Below are 19,692 nucleotides of genomic sequence, written 5' to 3'. Positions count from 1 at the left end.
GGTGGGTAACATGCTGCAGGATGGAGTCGAGGACACTCGAGTCAAAGGCAGAGTCTCGGTTAAGGAGATCTTCGAAGTGCTCCTTCCAGCGAGACCCGACTGTTTCGGTGTCCTTGATGAGTGTCTCCCCGTTCTTGGCCAGCAGTGGGGTGGGGCCTTGGGTGTTTGGGCCGTAGGTGGCCATGACTGAGGTGAAGAATCCTCGCACATCATGGCTGTCGGCCAGCTGCTATATCTCCTGTGCTTTCTCCACCCACCATCTATTCTTTAGGTCGCGGGTTTTTTTTGGATCTTGGCCTTAAGCCGTCTGTAATGCTGTTTTGCTGCTCCCGAGTTGGGTTGTTGTTTTAAGCTGAGAAATGCCCTGCGCTTGCGACTTATTAGCTCTTGGATCTCCTGGTCATTCTCATCAAACCAGTCCTGGTGTTTCCTGGTTGAGTGACCGAGCGTCTCCTCGCAGGCATTGGTTATGGAGGCCTGGAGGGCAGACCAAGCGCTGTGGGCATTCTGCGTCTTGGGGTCATCAAGGGACACCAGGTTAGCAGTAAGGCACTGGCTGTATAGGACTCTCTTAGCCCCGCATTGACTTTTTTGCGGCACTGTTTCTGCTGCCGTCGCCGCTTTGGGGCTATGTTGATATTAATAATGGAACGGATTAGGCGATGGTCTGTCCAGCAGTCGTCAGCTCCTGTCATGGCATGGGTGATGCGCACATCCTTGCGATCCCTGGCTTGGACGATGACATAGTCGAGCAGATACCAGTGTTTGGAGCGAGGGTGTGACCACGATGTCTTGTACTTGTCCCTCTGGCAGAACAAGGTATTCGTGATGACAAGGTCATATTCTAGGCATTTTGTCAGGAGCAGGGTACCGCTGGAATTGGTTTTCCTTACCCCCTCTCTGCCGATCACGCCTCTCTAGAGGGCTGTGACTTTGCCGACCCTGGCGTTGAAGTCGCCGAGGTTGTCGTCCGTAGAGACGCGGGACAGAGATTTTGAGAGGCTGGAATAAAAACCCTCTTTGGTCTCATCTGTTTCATCAAGTGTTGGGGCGAACGCATTGATGATCGTGGCGCATTGGTTCCGGGATAGGGTGAGTCGGAGAGTCAGGAGACGTTCATTAATCCCTCAACGGGAGTCTCTGAGGCGGTGTCGACCAGCTCGTTCCCGATAGCGAAACCAACTCGGTGGAGATGGCATTATTCAATCTGGTATGCCTTTCCAGAAGGTAGTGTAACCTCCACCTTGTTCCTTGAGCTGCCTTCCCCTGCCCGCACAATCTATATTAATGACTTGAATGAAGGGACCGAGTGAAATGTAGCCAAGTTTGCTGATGATACAAAGATTAGCGAGAAAGAAAATTGTGAGGAAGACACAAAAAGTCTGCAAAGGGATATAGGCAGGCTAAGTGAGTAGGCAAAAAGTTGGCAGATGGAGTATAATGTGGGTAAATGTGAGGTTATCTACTTTAGCAAAAATAATTGAAAAGCAAATTATAATTTAAATGGAGAAACATTGCAAAGTGCAGCAGTACAGAGGGACCTGGGGGTCCTTGTACATGAAACACAAAAAGTTAATATGCAGGTACAGCAAGTAATCAGGAAAGCAAATGGAATGTTGGCCTTTATTGCAAGGGGGATAGAGTATAAAAGCAGAGAAGTCCTGCTACACTGTACAGGGTATTGGTGAGGCCACACCTCGAGTACTGCGTACAATTTTGGTCTCCGTATTCAATGAAGGATAGACTTGCATTGGAGGCAGAGAAGATTCACTTGGTTGATTCCGGAGATGAGGGGGTTGACTTATGAAGATAGGTTGAGCCTATACTCATTGGAATTCAGAAGAATGAGAGGTGATCTTATTGAAACATATAAGATAATGAGGGGGCTAGACAAGGTGGCTGCAGAGAGGCTATTTCCACTCATTGGGGAAACTAAAACTAGGAGTCATAGTCTCAAAATAAGAGGCCACCCATTTAAAACTGAGATGAGGAGCAATTTCTTCTCTCAGAGGGTTGTAAATCTATGGAATTCTCCACCCCAGAGAGCTGTGTAGGCTGGGTCATTGCATATATTTAAGGTGTAGACAGACAGATTTTTGAGAGATAAGGAAATAAAGGGTTATGGAAAGCGGGTAGAGAAGTGGAGCTGAGTCCATGATCAGATCAGCCATGATCTTAGTAAATGGCAGAGCAGGCTCAAGGGGCCTAATGGCCTACTCCTGCTCCTATTTCTTATGTTCTTATGTTCTTAATTTTGGTAAATTACATCCAATGCATCCACTATCTCTTCAGCCACTTATTTTAAGACCCGAGGATGCAGGCCATCAGGGGACTTGTCCACTTTTAGCCCCATTAGTTTGCCTCATACTTTGTTCTAAGTTTCCCCTCCCCCCCACCCCAATAGCTCCTTGATTATTAATTCTTGGTATGTTTTTAGTGTCTTCAACTGTGAAGACCGATACAAAATATTTGTTCAAGTCTCCGCTATTTCCCTGTTTCTCATTATTAATATTCCAATCTATAGAGGATTGGAATATTTTGATTTCCACCCTCAATTCCCTCAGCATCCTAGGATGCATCCCATCCGCTCCTGGTGATTTATCTACTTTAAGTACAGCCAGCCTTTCTCATACCTCTTCTTCATCAATTTTTATCCTATCAAGTGTCTCCACTACCTCCTCCTTTACTATGTCTATGGCAACATTCTCTTCCTTGGTGAAGACAGATGCGAAGTACTCATTTAGCACCTCACCCATACGCTCTGCCTCCATGCATAGGTCTCCTTTTTGGTGCCTAATCGGTTCCACCCCTCCTCCTAATACCCTTTTACTATTTATATACCTATAGAAGACTTTTGGATTAGCTTTTTGGCTGCCATTCGATTCTCATGTCCTCTCTTTGTCCCTCTTATCATCTTTTACACTTCTCCTCTGACCTTTCTCTATATAACCTGATTCTCAGATGTATCTGCAACCTGACAAATGTCATACGCGCTCTTTTTCTGTTTCATCATATTCTCTATCTGTTTTGTCATCCAGGGAAGTCAGAGGAAGTTGTATCCAAACTGTACAGTGCTCTGGTCAGACCACATCTCGAGTACTATGTCTAGTTCTGATCACTGATAAACAAAGAAGACATTCACCCATTGGAGACAGTGCACAGAAGAGCCACAAGGACGAGCCCTGCTGTCAGGGGTCTGTGTTATGACGAAGGACTGGAGACACTTAGGCATCTGAGCCTGGAACGGAGGCATCTGAGAAGCAATCTTAGAGCTACATAAAATTATTAAAAGAATAGCAAGGGTTAATCCAGAACACGACTATAAAATAAATTGCGAGAGTAGGATAAGGGAGATGACAGATTCAAACTCGTAAATGATCAATGTAGGACCGATTATCAGGAAGTTCTTAACATGGGAGTGATAAACACTTGGAACAGTCTGTCAGATAGAGTTGTGGGAAACCCTGGAATCATTTAAGATACTATTTGATGCAGCAATGGCAGGGGTTAAGGCTGAAACAGTAATATTTTTCTGGATGGGCGAGTTACGATGGGGTGAATGCTCTTCCTCATCTGTAATAATCTTGTCATCTTGTGATAGAAGATTACATTTTAAATTTAGTACAACTGATCTATTTTGGCAGCATTTAGGACTGCGGGTTCGGATAGTTGACATTAACTGAACAGTTTTAGAATAACATGCAATTGCTGTGGCAGGAGTCACACTGTATATCATGGTGCCAGTGTGTGGATCCTTTGATCTTGTACCATAACTTATATAGCTTGAGAAGAGAGAAGTAATTGTACAGTCTAAGCAAGCAGAAGACAATAGCAGAAGCATTTTCTCAACCGCAGCACAGTATTCATTACAAACAAGCAGAAAAGGAAGGATACAAATTACTGTTAATTGTAGTCAGCTAATAGGAAGAAAGACATTTCATTAGCATTTAAGAGAAAAGATTTTTGTGACCTACAGTTGTTTTCCATTATGACTCACTTAAGTGAAAGAGGCGGAAAAAAAACCAATACAACATTTACATAAGTAAGTGCTTCAGACTCAGTCATCCTAGATTGGTGGATCTCTTTGTAATACATGCTAAACACGAACATGTGTTTTCATGAATTAGTATCAGCATGAAAGTGAAAGCTTGGTTTTATTGGAGACTTTGGAAATCAATGTACCAGATAAAAAAGCTGAGATTTGAAAGTTTTGAAAGAGCTTAGTACCTTTGGTTTGAATTCAAGCCAGATAAGTGTGAGTTATTGCATTTGGGGAGGTCTAACAAGGCAAGGGAATACACATTAAATGGTATGACGCTGAAAAGTGTAGAGGAACAAAGGGACCTTAGAGTGCAGGTCTACAGATCCCTGAAGGTAGCAGGCCAGGTAGATAAGGTGGTTAAGAAGGCATATGGAATACTTGCTTTTATTAGTCGAGGCATGGAATACAAGAGCAAGGAGGTTATGCTTCAACTGTATAAAACACAGGTTAGGCAGCAGCTGGAGTATGGTGTGCAGTTCTGGTCACCACATTACAGGAAAGATGGTATTGCGCTGGAAAAGATGCAGAGGAGATTTACAAGAATGTTGCCTGAACTGGAGAATTTTGGTTATGAGGAAAGACTGGAGATGCTGGGTCTGTTTTCTTTGCAACAGAGGAGGCCAAGAGGAGACCTGATCGAGGTGTATAAAATTATGAGCGGCATGGATAGAGTGGATAGGAAGGACTTGTTTCCCTTGGCAGAGGAGTCCTCAACCAGGGGACAGAGATTTAAAGTAATTAGGGGGAGGTTTAGAGGAGATACGAGGGGAAATTCTTCACCCAGAGGGTGATGAGGGTCTGGAATTCGCTGCCTGAAAGGGTGTTAAGAGGCAGAAACCCTCACCACATTTAAAAGATACTTGGATGTGCACTTAAAGTGCTATAAACTACAGGGCTACGGACCAAGAGCTAGAAAGTGGGATTAGGCTGGAAAGTGGGATTAGGCTGGATAGCTCTTGGTCGGCCAGCGCGGAGACGATGGGCCGAAATGGCCTCCTTCTGTGCTGTAAATTTCTATGATTCTATCAATTCTATATATTATTGAAATGATATAGATGGCATGCACTTCCTGTCCATAATCTTAAATGTGTGTCACAATTTTCAGGCATGCTTTTGTCAACATTGAAACCACTTATGCCAATATTTATCATGGAAAAAATATTTGTAAATATTTCTAATGACAAAACAATATCTCAACATGTAAATATGTTGCCATCACAGTTTGTAAATGAACCAATCAAACCACTCAAAATTCTTCTGAAAAATATTTGCCTGCTATTTTCTTCCTCACTAACTGAAATGTTTAATGCCCCCAAAAAGCTTTCAACATTTTAAACTAAATAAAACATAGTATTTCACAATAATTGAATTGCCTTTTAATATCGTTCCATAGATTGTATTTGAAGACCTCAGGCTGAGCTTGGACGTGATATTATTGCATAGAGCAGTGACTTAGCTGATGTAGATCCTTTAGTCTAAACAGGTGCAGCCTGCAGCTTTCCCGAATGCATTGGTGGCATTAAGCTAGCCAAATGATGAAATGCTTCTCTCTTAGGACTCAACTCAATGGAGTGAAATAATACTTGAGCCTGCCAAGTTAAAAGTAGATGCTGTTCATTGCAGGAAAAAAGTCTTTCACTTGTAAATAGACTGAAGCAGAAAATTTAATTTTAAAAAGTGCAAGAAACAGTCCTGGCAGCATGGGCTGATGGTCCTTCCTACAGACCTGATTCCAGCAGCTGACATAATTCATCAAAGGCTTCCTTAGTGAGACATAACCTCCTCACACATTGCTTCTCGGTGTAGAATGAGACTGAGGTAGCCTGATAACAGTGTTGGGTGTACTGACTTGGTTACTGGTGACTTTGGTGACCCTCGTTCTATAGAGCTAGACCCTCCTAACTTCCTCTGATACTGCTCTTCACCCTCTTTGGTATAATCAGACTTACTGTGACCAGCCCATGTGGTTGTGTGGACTGAAACAGCAGAGGTGCATCATTGTGTATCTTATGCTCTGCTCCCCTGCCTTGCTACACCTTTAATAATTGATGGCATGAATGCAGTGTGGGTTGGAAGGCGAGTATGAGCAAGTTTTCATGTTTGCTTTTAACAAGCCTTTAATAGGCCGAAAACCAATAAAGCCAAGTCTATTCACTAAAGCTGTTCAGTCTCATGAGGTATTTTTATAGTGTGGGCTTGGTTAATGCTATCAAAGTGTGCATTAGCCTGAACACACAGAAATGTCACCCTCTTAAACGCATTGAGCATGTACATTAACTTAACAATACACACTCAATAGATCTTGCAAAAAACATACCATTTACCTGAAATTCATCAAAACACAATAGACAGGTCTCATCGCTGATTTCTGCAGCTATAGGTGCTATTGGATCATAGGCCTTGGCCATTAAGCCACGTTTCCTTTTTGGTAAAGTCTGCTTTAACCGATGAATTCCTGTTGCAGCAGAGTTGAAAAACTGGTTATTGTTATTTATAGAAACTGTTAACAACTATACAAAAAGTGTCTAGAACCAGATGCAAACAACAGTTATGGAGCACTTGGTGGTGCATTTCATTTTTAAGCACTTCAGCTATTTTACTATAATGATAGTTAAAGGATTCAGTGCATGTTCATAGACATTTTCTCCCTTAATGTGAAGCATCAGAACAAGAAAAGGACAGAGTAAGCTCGATTCTCAGCAATAATGGATAGAAACATAGAAACTTAGAAATTCACAGCGCAGGAGGAGGCCATTTCGACCCATCGTGTCCGCGCTGGCCAATAAAGAGCCGCACGGCCCTTGGTCAGCAGCCCTAAAGGCTACATAAAAACCTATGAACAATGACGGAAAGGCAAAGAGCACCCAGCCCAACCAGTCCACATCACACAACTGCGACACTCCTTATAGTGAAACATTCGACACTCCACCCCAACCGGAGCCATGTGATCTCCTGGGAGAGGCAAAAACCAAATGAAAACCCAGGCCAATTTAGGGAGAAAAAATCTGGGAAAATTCCTCTCCAACGCATCCAGGCGATCGAAACTAGTCCAGGAGATCACCCTGGGCGTACTCGATTCCCTGCAGTACTTATCATTATATCTGCGCCGTCCAACAAAAGGTCATCCAGTCTAATCCCAATTACCAGCTCTAGGTCCATAACCCTGCAGGTTATTGCACTTTAAGTGTCCATCCAACCATCTCTTAAAAGTGGTGAGGGTTTCTGCATCCACCACTCTTCCAGGCTGCAAGTTCGAGATCTCCACAACCCTCTGCGTAAAGAATCCCCCCTCAAATCCCCTCTAAACCTTCCAGCAACCACCTTAAAACTATGCCCCCTCGTAATAGACCCCTCCACCAATGGAAATAGGCCCTTACTATCCACGATGTCCAGGCCTCTCAATATTTTGTACACCTTAATGAGGTCTCCTCTCAACTTTCTCTGTTCCAATGAGAACAAACCCAGCCTATCCAATCTGTCCTCAAAACTAAGATTCTTCATTCCAGGCAGCATCCTAGTAAATCTCCTCTTCACCTTCTCAAGTACAATCACGTCCTTCCTATAATACGACGACCAGAACTGCATACAGTACTCCAGCTGTGGCCTAATCAAAGTATTATACAATTTAAGCATAACCTCCCTGCTCTTATATTCTATGCCTCGTCCAATAAAGGCAAGCATTCCGTATGCCTTCTTAACCACCTTATCCACCTGGCCTGCTACTTTCAGGGATCTGCGGACAAGCACTCCAAGATCCCTTTGTTCATTAAGTGGCCTACCGCCTAATGTGTATAACCTTTCCTTATTAGCCCTCCCAAAGTGCATCACTTCACACTTCTCTGAATTAAATTCCATTTGCCACCGCTCTGCCCACCTGACCAGTAGATTGATATCCTCCTGCAGTCCATGACTTTCCTCCTCATTATCAACCACACAGCCAATTTTAGTGTTGTCTGCAAACTTCTTAATCATACTTCCTATATTCAAATCTAAATCGTTGATATATACCACAAAAAGCAAGGGACCCATTAATGAGCCCTGTGGAACCCCACTGGAAATATCCTTCCAGTCACAAAAACATCCATCAATCATTACCCTTTGCTCCAAGCCAATTTTGGATCCAACTTGCCACTTTGCCCTGGATCCCATGGGCTTTAACCTTCATGACCAGTCTACCATGTGGGACCTTATCAAAAGCCTTGCTAAAGTTCATATATACATCGCACTGACTACCCTCATCGGGCCCCTTGGTTACCTCCTCAAAAAATTCAGTCAGGTTAGTCAAACACGATCTTCCTTTAACAAATCCGTGCTGACTGTCCCTAATTAATCCTTGCTTTTCCAAATGCAGATTTATCCTGTCTTTCAGGATTTTTTCCAATAATTTTCCCACCACTGAGGTTAGGCTGATAGACCTGTAATTATTCGGCCTATCCTTTTCTCCCTTCTTAAACAAGTGTACTACATTAGCAGTCCTCCAATCCTCCGGCACCGTGCCCAGATCCAAAGAGGACTGGAAAATGATGGTCAAGGCCTCTGCTATTTTCTCTTTTACTTCGCTCAACAGTCTGGGGTGCATTTCACCCAGATCTGGGGACTTATCTACTTTCAAAACTGCTAAACCCCTAAAAACTTCCTCGCTCACTATATTTATTTCATCCAGAATATCACACTCTTCCTCGATAGCAGTATCTGCATTACCCCTTTCCTTTGTGAAAACAGATGCAAACTATTCATTAAGAACCCTCCCAACATCTTCCGCCTCCACACAAAGATTACCTTCATGGTCTCTAATAGGCCCTACCCTTTCTTTAGTTACCCTCTTACTCTTAATATATTTAAAGAACATTGTAGGGTTTTCCTTAATTTTACTGGCCAAGAATTTCTCATGCTCTCTCTTAGCATTCCTAATATTCTTTTTAATTTTGCCTCTTAACTTTCCACATTCCTCTAAAGATTCTATAGTATTTAGAATATGCCATTGATATATGACATAAGCGTCCCTTTTTTTCTTAATCCTCCCCTGTAAGTCCCTAGACATCCAAAGGGCTCTAGAATTATTTTTCCCAGCCTTTTTCTTTAAGGGCACATGTTTGGCCTGAGCCTTCCGGATCTCCTCCTTAAATGCCTCCCACTGTTCCAACACTGATTTACCCACAAGTAGCTGTTTCCAGTCCACCATGGCCAAATCGCTCCTTAACTTAGTAAAATTAGCTTTTTCCCAATTCGGAACTTTTATTCCAGGTCTATTCTTGTCCTTATCCATAACCAACTTGAATCTGACTGAATTATGATCACTGGCACCCAAGTGCTCTCCCACTAATACCCCTTCAACCTGCCGAGCTTCAGTCCCCAAAACTAAATCCAAGACCGCACCCTCTCATGTTGGGCTTGCTACATACTGACTAAAAAAAGTTCTCTTGAATGCATTTCAAGAATACTGCACCCTCTATACCCTTCACACTAAATTTGTCCCAATCAATATTTGGATAGTTAAAATCCCCTATTACTACCCTATTGTTTTTGGACTTCACAACAATTTGCTTACATATTTGCTCCTCTAGCTCCCTCCCACTGTTTGGGGGTCAATAATACACGCCCAGCAGTGTGATCGCCTTTTTTATTTTTCAATTCAATCCATATGGCCTCATTTGATCATCCCTCTCACATATCATCCCTCCTCACCGCTTTAATAGTTTCTTTAATCAGTACCGCGACCCCCACCCTTTTACCTCCCTCTCGATCTTGTCTAAAAATCCTGTAGCGAGGAATATTGATCTGCCAAACCTGCCCCTCTTTCAACCATGTTTCTGTAACAGTTATAATATCATACTCCCAAGTGTTTACCTGTGCTCTTAGCTCATCCGCCTTATTTGCTATACTCCTTGCATTAAAGTATATACCATTCAGCACAGGAAGATCTCCTTGCTTACTAGATACTAAGCCCTGCTTCCTCTGTCTTACAGATTCACTTTCTAGATTCTTGCTATCCAATTTCAGCTTTACTTCCTTCCCTTTTGAATTCGTTCTCAGGTTCGCATCCCCCTGCCAAGCTAGTTTAAACTCTCCCCAACAGCATTAGCAAAAGTCGTCGTGAGGATATTGGTCCAGGCGCTATTGACACCACTCACCAAGGAAAATAATGGAAATTGGTGGATTTAGATTACCTACATTACAATAGTGACTACACTTCAAAAGTACTTGATTGGCTGTAAAGCACTTTGGGACATCTGGTGGTCATGAAAGGCACTATAGAAATGCAAGTCTTTCTTTATTGTGCTTGCAGTTTGCGCTATTTTCAGTCAGGCGCTATTTACTGAACACACACTTTACCACATCTGAAAAAATATAAATGTTTCTTTCATTAAGCCCCAAATCTCCAGGTCTTTGTTAAATTACATAGAATGTTTACAGCATAAAAACAGGTCATTGGCTCAACTGGTCTATGCCTGTGCTTATGTTCCACATGTTTGTTGGATAATCGAGGTCGTGCATAGAATATGGAATTCAGCAGAAACTTCAATACTCAGAGATTGGTGAGAATGTGTAACTCGCTACCATATGAAGTGGTTGAGGCGAATAGCATTTAAGAGGAAACTAGATAAGTACATTAGGTGAGAAAGGAATAGAAGAATTATGGTGACAGCTCGAGATGAAGTAGAGTGGCAGGAAGCTTGTGTGGAGCATAAACAACAGCATAGACCAGTTAGGCCGAATGCTTGTTTCTGTTCTTTGTAATACATGGTACAAAACGTTGCTCTGCTGCTTCAGAGCTGATGTTATGTATTACCTAGTTCCAATACAATTTAATGGTGTGCATCTCTACTTGTGGAAATACAAGATTTGATCAGTGTGCCTCGACGAAAGGAGTGAGGAGGAAACTTGTAGTACCCCAAATGCTCAAAAATAATAAACTTTGATAACTACTGTATCTCCTATTGCATTGCTGAAAGGAAATTGGAGCCTACAGTGTTTTATAATGAACTGACAACTTGGGAGGTAGTGGAGAAGTACTTTGCGGAGTGGGAAGAGGGGAGTACTGCAGGGTAGTGAGACTGGTGAGTAGCTGGTAGAAGAATGTATTGAGGATTTAGGGGCAAGGGTAGTTGATGTGGTAGGGAGTATTGTGGATAATGGGTTAATAAATGACTTCCAACATAGGTGTGTTAAAGGCAAACCACATCTGACAAACTTGATTAAATTCTTCAATGAAATAATGCAGAGGGTTGGTGAGGGTAGTGCAGTTGATGTTGTTTATATGGACTTTCAGAAGGCATTTGATGAAGTGCCACATAATAGATTTGTTAGCAAAATTAAACCTCATAGGATTAAAGGAGTAATGACAGCGTGAATATGAAATTGGCTGAGAGACAAAAAAGATAGTACTGATGAACAGTTGTCTTTTTAGACTGGAGGAAAGTGGTGTGTACCTGTAAAGCATGCACTCCCATGTTCCGCCACCAGGGAGCGCATCCCCTGAAGTCCCAAGGGATCCCAGCATCCCTTGGGAGCACTGTATAGAAGCCGGCCCCCAAGGCCTGTTCCTCACTCTGGTGTGTCTTAATAAAGACTGAGGTCACTGTTACTTTAACCTCCCTGTGTGCAGTCTCATCTGTGTTAGGAACACAATAACTGGCGACGAGTATACGAATCCAACGCAAAGATGCAGCAAACTGTGGGCATCCTGGAGAAGTTCTCGGAGGGTGAGGACTGCGAAGCCTATGTCGAACGGCTAGACCAGTACTTTGTAGCCAACGAGCTGGACGGAGAAGGAAGCGCTGCAAAAAGGAGAGCGGTCCTCCTCACGGTCTGCGGGGCACCGACCTACAGCCTCATGAAGAATCTTCTGGCTCCAGTGAAACCCACAGATAAGTCGTATGAGGAGCTGTATACACTGGTTCGGGAGCATCTTAACCCGAGGGAGAGCATGCTGATGGCGAGGTATCGGTTCGATACGTGCCAGCCATCTGAAGGTCAGGAAGTGGCGAGCTACGTCGCCGAGCTAAGGCAACTTGCAGGACAATGTGAGTTTGATGGCTACCTGGAGCAGATGCTAAGAGACTTTTTTGTACTAGGCATTGGCCACGAAACCATCCTACGAAAACTTTTGACTGTAGAGACACCGACCTTCAGTAAGGCCATGTCCACCAGTGATAACACCAAACAAATCTCTCAGCACACAAGTGCTAGCAATGTTCATAAATTAACTGGAACTGTGTTTGCGAGCAGAAATGTACAGGGCAGGAACCACGAGTCTGCAATTGCCAGCAGGCCTCAGGTGACCCAGATGACTTAGAGTCCGCAACAAAGGATGAATACAAGGCAGTTCACACCTTGTTGCCGTTGTGGAGGCTTCCATTCAGCCTATTCATGCCACTTCAAAGGGTATGTTTGCAAGAGCTGTGGAACAATGGGGCACCTCCAACGAGCTTGCAGACGAGCAAAACCTGCTAGCCACCACGTGGCAGAGGAAGATCGGTCCATGGTGGATCAAAGCAATTTCGAGCCTCAGAGAGAGGAGGCAAACGCTGAAGTACACGGGGTGCACACATTTGCGACGAAATGTCCACCTATAATGCTAAATGAATGGCTTACCCGTAGCCATGGAACTGGACACTGGCACTAGCCAATCCATCATGAGTAAAAAGATGTTTGAGACACTGTGATGCAACAAGGCATTCAGATCAGCCCTGAGCCCCATCCACATAAAACTGAGAACATACACCAAAGAGCTCATCACTGTCCTAGGCAGTGCCATGGTCAAGGTCACCTACGAGGGCACGGTGCACAAACTGTCACTCTGGATTGTCCCGGGCGATGGCCCCACACTGCTTGGAAGGAGCTGACTGGGCAAAATCCGCTGGAACTGGGATGACATCCGAGCGCTATCACATGTCGATGAGGTCTCATGTACCCAGGTTCTGAACAAATTTCCTTCCCTTTTTGAGCCAGGCATTGGAAACTTTTCCGGGGCGAAGGTGCGGATCCACTTGGTCCCAGAGGCATGACCCATTCACCACAAGGCGCGAGCGGTACCTCACATGATGAGGGATAGAGTGGAAATCGAGCTGGACAGGCTGCAACGTAAGGGCATCATCTCCCCAGTGGAATTCAGCGAGTGGGCCAGCCCAATTGGTCCAGTACTCAAAAGTGATGGCACGGTCAGGATTTGCTGCGATTATAAAGTAACTATTTCTCGCTACAGGACCAATACCCGCTACCTAAGGCAGACAACCTATTTGCGACGCTGGCAGGAGGCTAAACATTCACCAAGCTGGACCTGACTTCGGCCTACATGACGTAGGAGCTGGAGGAGTCTTCGAAGGGCCTCACCTGCATCAACACGCACAAGGAACTGTTCATCAACAACAGATGCCCGTTTGGAATTCGGTCAGCTACAGCAATCTTCCAGAGAAACATGGAGAGCCTTCTCAAGACAGTACCACGCACAGTGGTTTTTCAATACGACATATTGGTCACGGGTCGGGACACCGTCGAGCACCTACAAAACCTGGAGTATGTCCTCCAGCGACTGGATCGCGTAGGGCTGCGGCTGAAGAGGTCGAAATGTGTCTTCATGGAGTTTTTGGGGAGAAAGATTGCGGCGGACGGCATTCGGCCCACAGACGCCAAGAAAGAGGCTATCAGGAACGGCCTAGGCCACAGAACATCACGGAGCTGCAATCGGTCCTGGGACTCCTCAACTATTTTGGTAACTTCCTACTGGGGTTAAGCACCCTTTTAGAGCCCCTACATGTGTTATTGCGTAAAGGTGAGAACTGGGTATGAGGAAAAAAATCAAGTCATTGCTTTTGAGAAAGCCAGAAACATTTTATGCTTCAACAAGCTGCTTGTATTGTATAACCCGTGGAAAAGACTTGTGTTAGCATGTGATGCGTCGTCGTACGGAGTCGGGTGTGTATTACAACAAGCTAACGTTGCAGGGAAATTGCAACCTGTCGCCTATGCCTCCCGGAGCTTGTCTAAGGCCGAGAGGGTGTACAGCATGATTGAGAAAGTGGCATTAGCGTGTGTAAAGAAAATGCATCAGTACCTGTTTGGCCTCAAATTTGAGCTGGAAACCGATCACAAGCCTCTCATATCCCTGTTCGCTGAAAACAAGGGGATAAATACTAATGCCTCAGCCCGCATACAAAGGTGGGAACTCGCGATATCAGCGTATAACTATACCATCTGCCACAGGCCAGGCACCGAGAACTGTGCGGATGCTCTCAGTCGGCTACCATTGCCCACCACGGGGGTGGAAATTGCGCAGCCCGCAGACTTGTTGATGGTGGCGCAGCCCGCAGACTTGTTGATGGTCATGGAAGTGTTTGAAAATGATAAATCACCTGTCACGGCCTGCCAGATTAGGACTTGGACCAGCCAAGATCCTCTGTTGTCCCTAGTAAAAAAAACTGTGTACTGCATTGGAGCTGGGCCAGCATCCCCGTTGAAATACAAGAGCTAATCAAGCCGTTCCAGCGGCGAAAGGACGAGCTGTCCATTCAGGCAGACTGCCTGTTGTGGGGTAACCGCGTAGTGCTACCAATAAGGGCAGGGAGACGTTTATCTTGGATCTTCACAGCACACACCCGGGTATAGTAATGATAAAAGTGATAGCTAGATCCCACGTGTGATGGCCCGGTATTGACTCTGACTTAAGAGTCCTGTGTACGGAAATGCAGCATGTGTTCTCAGTTGAGCAACGCGCCCAGAGAGGCACCACTAAGTTTGTGGTCCTGGCGCTCCAGACCATGGTCGAGGATCCATGTCGACTATGCGGGTGGTGGTGGATGCTTTTTCAAAATGGATTGAATGTGAAATGATGTCGGGAAGCACCGCCACCGCCACCATTGAAAGCCTGAGGGCCATGTTTGCCACCCACGGCCTGCCTGACATACTGGTCAGTGACATAGATACATAGAAAATAGGTGCAGGAGTAGGCCATTCGGCCCTTCTAGCCTGCACCGCCATTCAATGAGTTCATGGCTGAACATGCAACTTCAGTACCCACTTCCTGCTTTCTCGCCATACCCCTTGATTCCCCCTAGTAGTAAGGACTTCATCTCTCCTTCTTCAATATATTTAGTGAATTGACCCCAACAACTTTCTGTGGTAGAGAATTCCACAGGTTCACCACTCTCTGGGTGAAGAAGTTTCTCCTCATCTCGATCCTAAATGGCTTACCCCTTATCCTTAGACTGTGTCCCCTGGTTCTGGACTTCCCCAACATTGGGAACATTCTTCCTGTATCTAACCTGTCTGAACCCATCAGAATTTTAAACGTTTCTATGAGGTCCCCTCTCAATCTTCTGAACTCCAGTGAATACAAGCCCAGCTGATCCAGTCTTTCTTGATAGGTCAGTCCCGCCATCCCGGGAATCAGTCTGGTGAACCTTCGCTGCACTCCCTCAATAGCAAGAATGTCTTTCCTCAAGTTAGGAGACCAAAACTGTACACAATACTCCAGGTGTGGCCTCACCAAGGCCCTGTACAACTGTAGCAACACCTCCCTGCCCCTGTACTCAAATCCCCTCGCTATGAAGGCCAACATGCCATTTTCTTTCTTAACCGCCTGCTGTGCCTGCATGCCAACCTTCAATGACTGATGTACCATGACACCCAGGTCTCGTTGCACCTCCCCTTTTCCTAATCTGTCACCATTCAGATAATAGTCTGTCTCTCTGTTTTTACCATCAAAGTGGATAACCTCACATTTATCCACATTATACCTCATCTGCCATGCATTTGCCCACTCACCTAACCTATCCAAGTCAGTCTACAGCCTCATAGAATCCTCCTCGCAGCTCACACTGCCACTCAACTTAGTGTCATCCGCAAATTTGGAGATACTACATTTAATCCCCTCGTCTAAATCATTAATGTACAGTGTAAACAGCTGGGGCCTCAGCACAGAACCTTGCGGTACCCCACTAGTCACTGCGTGCCATTCTGAAAAGTACCCATTTACTCCTACTCTTTGCTTCCTGTCTGACAACCAGTTCTCAATCCATGTCAGCACACTACCCCCAATCCCATGTGCTTTAACTTTGCACATTAATCTCTTGTGTGGGACCTTGTCGAAAGCCTTCTGAAAGTCCAAATATACCACATCAACTGGTTCTCCCTTGTCCACTCTACTGGAAACATCCTCAAAAAATTCCAGAAGATTTGTCAAGCATGATTTCCCTTTCACAAATCCATGCTGACTTGGACCTATCATGTCACCTCTTTCCAAATGCGCTGCTATGACATCCTTAATAATTGATTCCATCATTTTACTCACTACTGAGGTCAGGCTGACAGGTCTATAATTCCCAGTTTTCTCTCTCCCTCCTTTTTTAAAAAGTGGGGTTACATTGGCTACCCTCCATTCGATAGGAACTGATCCAGAGTCAATGGAATGTTGGAAAATGACTGTCAATGCATCCGCTATTTCCAAGGCCACCTCCTTAAGTACTCTGGGATGCAGTCCATCAGGCCCTGGGGATTTATCGGCCTTCAATCCCATCAATTTCCCCAACACAATTTCCCGACTAATAAGGATTTCCCTCAGTTCCTCCTCCTGACTAGACCCTCTGACCCTTTTTATTTGCGGAAGGTTGTTTGTGTCCTCCTTAATGAATACCAAACCAAAGTACTTGTTCAATTGGTCTGCCATTTCTTTGTTTCCCGTTATGACTTCCCCTGATTCTGACTGCAGGGGACCTACTTTTGTCTTTACTAACCTTTTTCTTTTTACATATCTATAGAAACTTTTGCAATCCGTCTTAATGTTCCCTGCAAGCTTCTTCTCGTACTCCATTTTCCCTGACCTAATCAAACCCTTTGTCCTCCTCTGCTGAGTTCTAAATTTCTCCCAGTCCCCGGGTTCGCTGCTATTTCTGGCCAATTTGTATGCCACTTCCTTGGCTTTAATACCATCCCTGATTTCCCTTGATAGCCACGGTTGAGCCACCTTCCCTTTTTTATTTTTACGCCAGACAGGAATGTACAATTGTTGTAGTTCATCCATTGTTGTAGTGACAACGGGCATTGTTTCACCAGTGCCGAATTTAAAGAGTTCATGACCCGCAATGGGATCAAACATGTCACCTCGGCCTCATTTAAACCAGCCTCCAATGGGCAGGCAGAGTGGGCAGTACAAACAATCAAACAGAGCCTTAAACGAGTCACAAAAGGCTCACTCCAAACCCGCCTGTCCCGAGTACTGCTCAGCTACCGCACGAGACCCCACTCGCTCACAGGGGTGCCCCCGGCTGAGCTACTCATGAAAAGGACACTTAAAACCAGACTCTCGCTGATTCACCCCAACCTGCATGATCAGGTAGAGAGCAGGTGGCAGCAACAAAATGTAAATGATGGTCGCGCCACTGTGTCACGGGAAATTAATCTGAATGACCCTGTGTATGTGCTAAACTATGGACATGGTCCCAAGTGGATCGCGGGCACGGTGATAGCTAAAGAAGGGAATAGGGTGTTTGTAGTCAAATGGACAAATTTGCAGAAAGCACCTGGACCAAACGAGGCTGCGTTCACAGACTGCCCTGAAAAATCCACAGCAGACACCACCTTTTTCGAGCCCACAACACACACCCAAAGGATCAACGACACCACACCGGACCAGGAAGTCGAACCCATCACGCCCAACAGCCCAACAAGGCCAGGCTCACCTAGCAGCCCTGCAGGGCCAACAACACGCCAGCCCAGCGAGGGCACAGCCAACACACAGAACAGACATTTGTACCGAGGCGGTCCACCAGGGAAAGAAAGGCTCCCGACCGCCTCACCTTGTAATTCACTTTGACTTTGGGGGAGGAGGTAGTGATGTTGTGTATCTGTAAAGCATGCACTCCCATGTTCCGCCACCAGGGAGCGCATCCCCTGAAGTCCCAGGGGATCCCAGCATCCCTTGGGAGCACTGTATATAAGCCGGCCTCTAACGCCTGTTCCTCACTCTGGAGTGTCTTAATAAAGACTGAGGTCACTGTTACTTTAACTTCTCTGTGTGCAGTCTCATGTGTTTTAGGAACACAATAGAAAGTATACAATGGTGTCCCCAAGGGACTGTATTCGGACCGCTGCTCTTTTTGATATGCATCAATTATTTGGATTTGGGTACACAGGGCATAATTTCAAAGTTTGCAGATGACACAAAGCTTGGAAGTGTCGTAAACAGTGAGGAGGATAGCAGCAGACTTCAGGAGGACATACACAGACTGGTGAAATGGGAAGACACATGGCAGGTGAAATTTAATGCATAGAAGTGTGAAGTGATGCATTTTGGAAGGAAAAATGTGGAATAAACTAAATAGTACAATTTTAAAGGGGTGCAAGAATAGCGAGACCTCGGGGTACACATAAACAAACCTTTATAAATCACTGGTATTCTTCAACTCGAGTATTGTGTCCAATTCTGGGCATCACATTTTTGGATGGATGATGGTAGATGGTCGAGAGATTTCCCAGAATGGTACCAGGGATGAGGGACTTCAGTTATGTGGAGACATGAGAGAAGCTAGGATTCTTCTCCACAGAGCAGAGAAGATTAAGGGGAGATTTAATAGAGGTGTTCAAAATTGAGTTTGTTTTAAATATAGAGTAGAGTAAACAGGGAGAAACTGTTTCCAGTGGCAGGAGGGTTGGTAACCAGAGGACACCGATTTAAGAAAATTGACAACAAAACCGGGGGGGGGGGGGGGGGTGCAATTGAGGGGAAAAAAACATTTACACAGCGAGTTATGATGATCTGGAATGCACTGCCTGAAAGGGTGGTGGAAGCAGATTAGATAGTTTTGAAAAAGGAATTGAATATATATTCCAAAAGGAGAAATTTGCAGAGCAAGGAGAATGAGTAGCGGAGTAGGACTAATTGGATAGCTCATTCAAAAGGTTGGCACAGACACAAGGGCTGAATTGCCTCTTTCTGTGCTGTGTGCTTCTATGGTGTTTGTGGTAGTGAGCGCTGAAGTTGAGGGGCATGAGGTACTAAGAATTCATATTGAAGAAGTGAGTAATTGCAGAAGCAGTCGTTAGTATGCGAGGGAAAAGTGCTTGGCATATGGAGTGTTTAAATGAATAGCAAATGTTGGAAGAGAGTAGCTGGATGGGGAGGGGGGAGGGCAAGTGAGAAGTTTGGATAGTAGGTAGTGGGTATTGCATGTGAGTAGGTAGTTCGAGGAATAAAATAATTTGGAGATGGGGAATGGGTACTGGGAAACAATGGGTACCTGCAGTGGAATAGCGAGTATTTGAGAAGGGGAAGATGGTGGAGGTAGAGTGCAGGATGAAATATAGAAAATAGGTGCAGGAGTAGGCCGTTCGGCCCTTCGAGCCACACCACCATTCAATAAGATCATGGCTGATCATTCATCTCAGTACCCCTTTCCTGCTTTCTCTCCATACCTCTTGATCCCTTTAGCCGTAAGGGCCATATCTAACTCCCTCTTGAATATATCTAATGAACTGGCATCAACAACTCTCTACGGTAGAGAATTCCACAGGTTAACAACAAAGGTCAAGGCTGGACTGTGAAACAACTATAAATGGAGAGTAGATTTAAATGCAGGAATGTTTGTGGAGCACCAGAGAGAGCAGTGGAGCCAGTGAACTACAGAGAAGCAGAAAAGGGTTTTCACCAAAATTAA

The 19,692-nt window shown here is 44.9% G+C and overlaps 1 protein-coding gene across 3 annotated transcripts in view; it reads right to left on the bottom strand.

Annotated features, from left to right (window-relative positions):
- Positions 1-19,692, bottom strand: part of afg1lb (AFG1 like ATPase b) — a 206,567-nt gene that overhangs the window by 114,005 nt on the left and 72,870 nt on the right. For all 3 annotated transcript variants that reach the window (XM_070885646.1, XM_070885647.1, XM_070885645.1), the window contains exon 5: positions 6,367-6,497. In XM_070885646.1, coding sequence (XP_070741747.1) covers positions 6,367-6,497 — 131 coding nt within the window. The remainder of the gene's footprint in view (positions 1-6,366; positions 6,498-19,692) is intronic.

Source organism: Pristiophorus japonicus, chromosome 7 (assembly GCF_044704955.1).
Source record: "Pristiophorus japonicus isolate sPriJap1 chromosome 7, sPriJap1.hap1, whole genome shotgun sequence".
In the NCBI taxonomy this organism is placed as follows: domain Eukaryota; kingdom Metazoa; phylum Chordata; class Chondrichthyes; family Pristiophoridae; genus Pristiophorus; species Pristiophorus japonicus.
The sequence above is the reverse complement of the archived record's forward strand: the minus strand, read 5'-3'. Positions and strand labels throughout refer to the sequence as shown.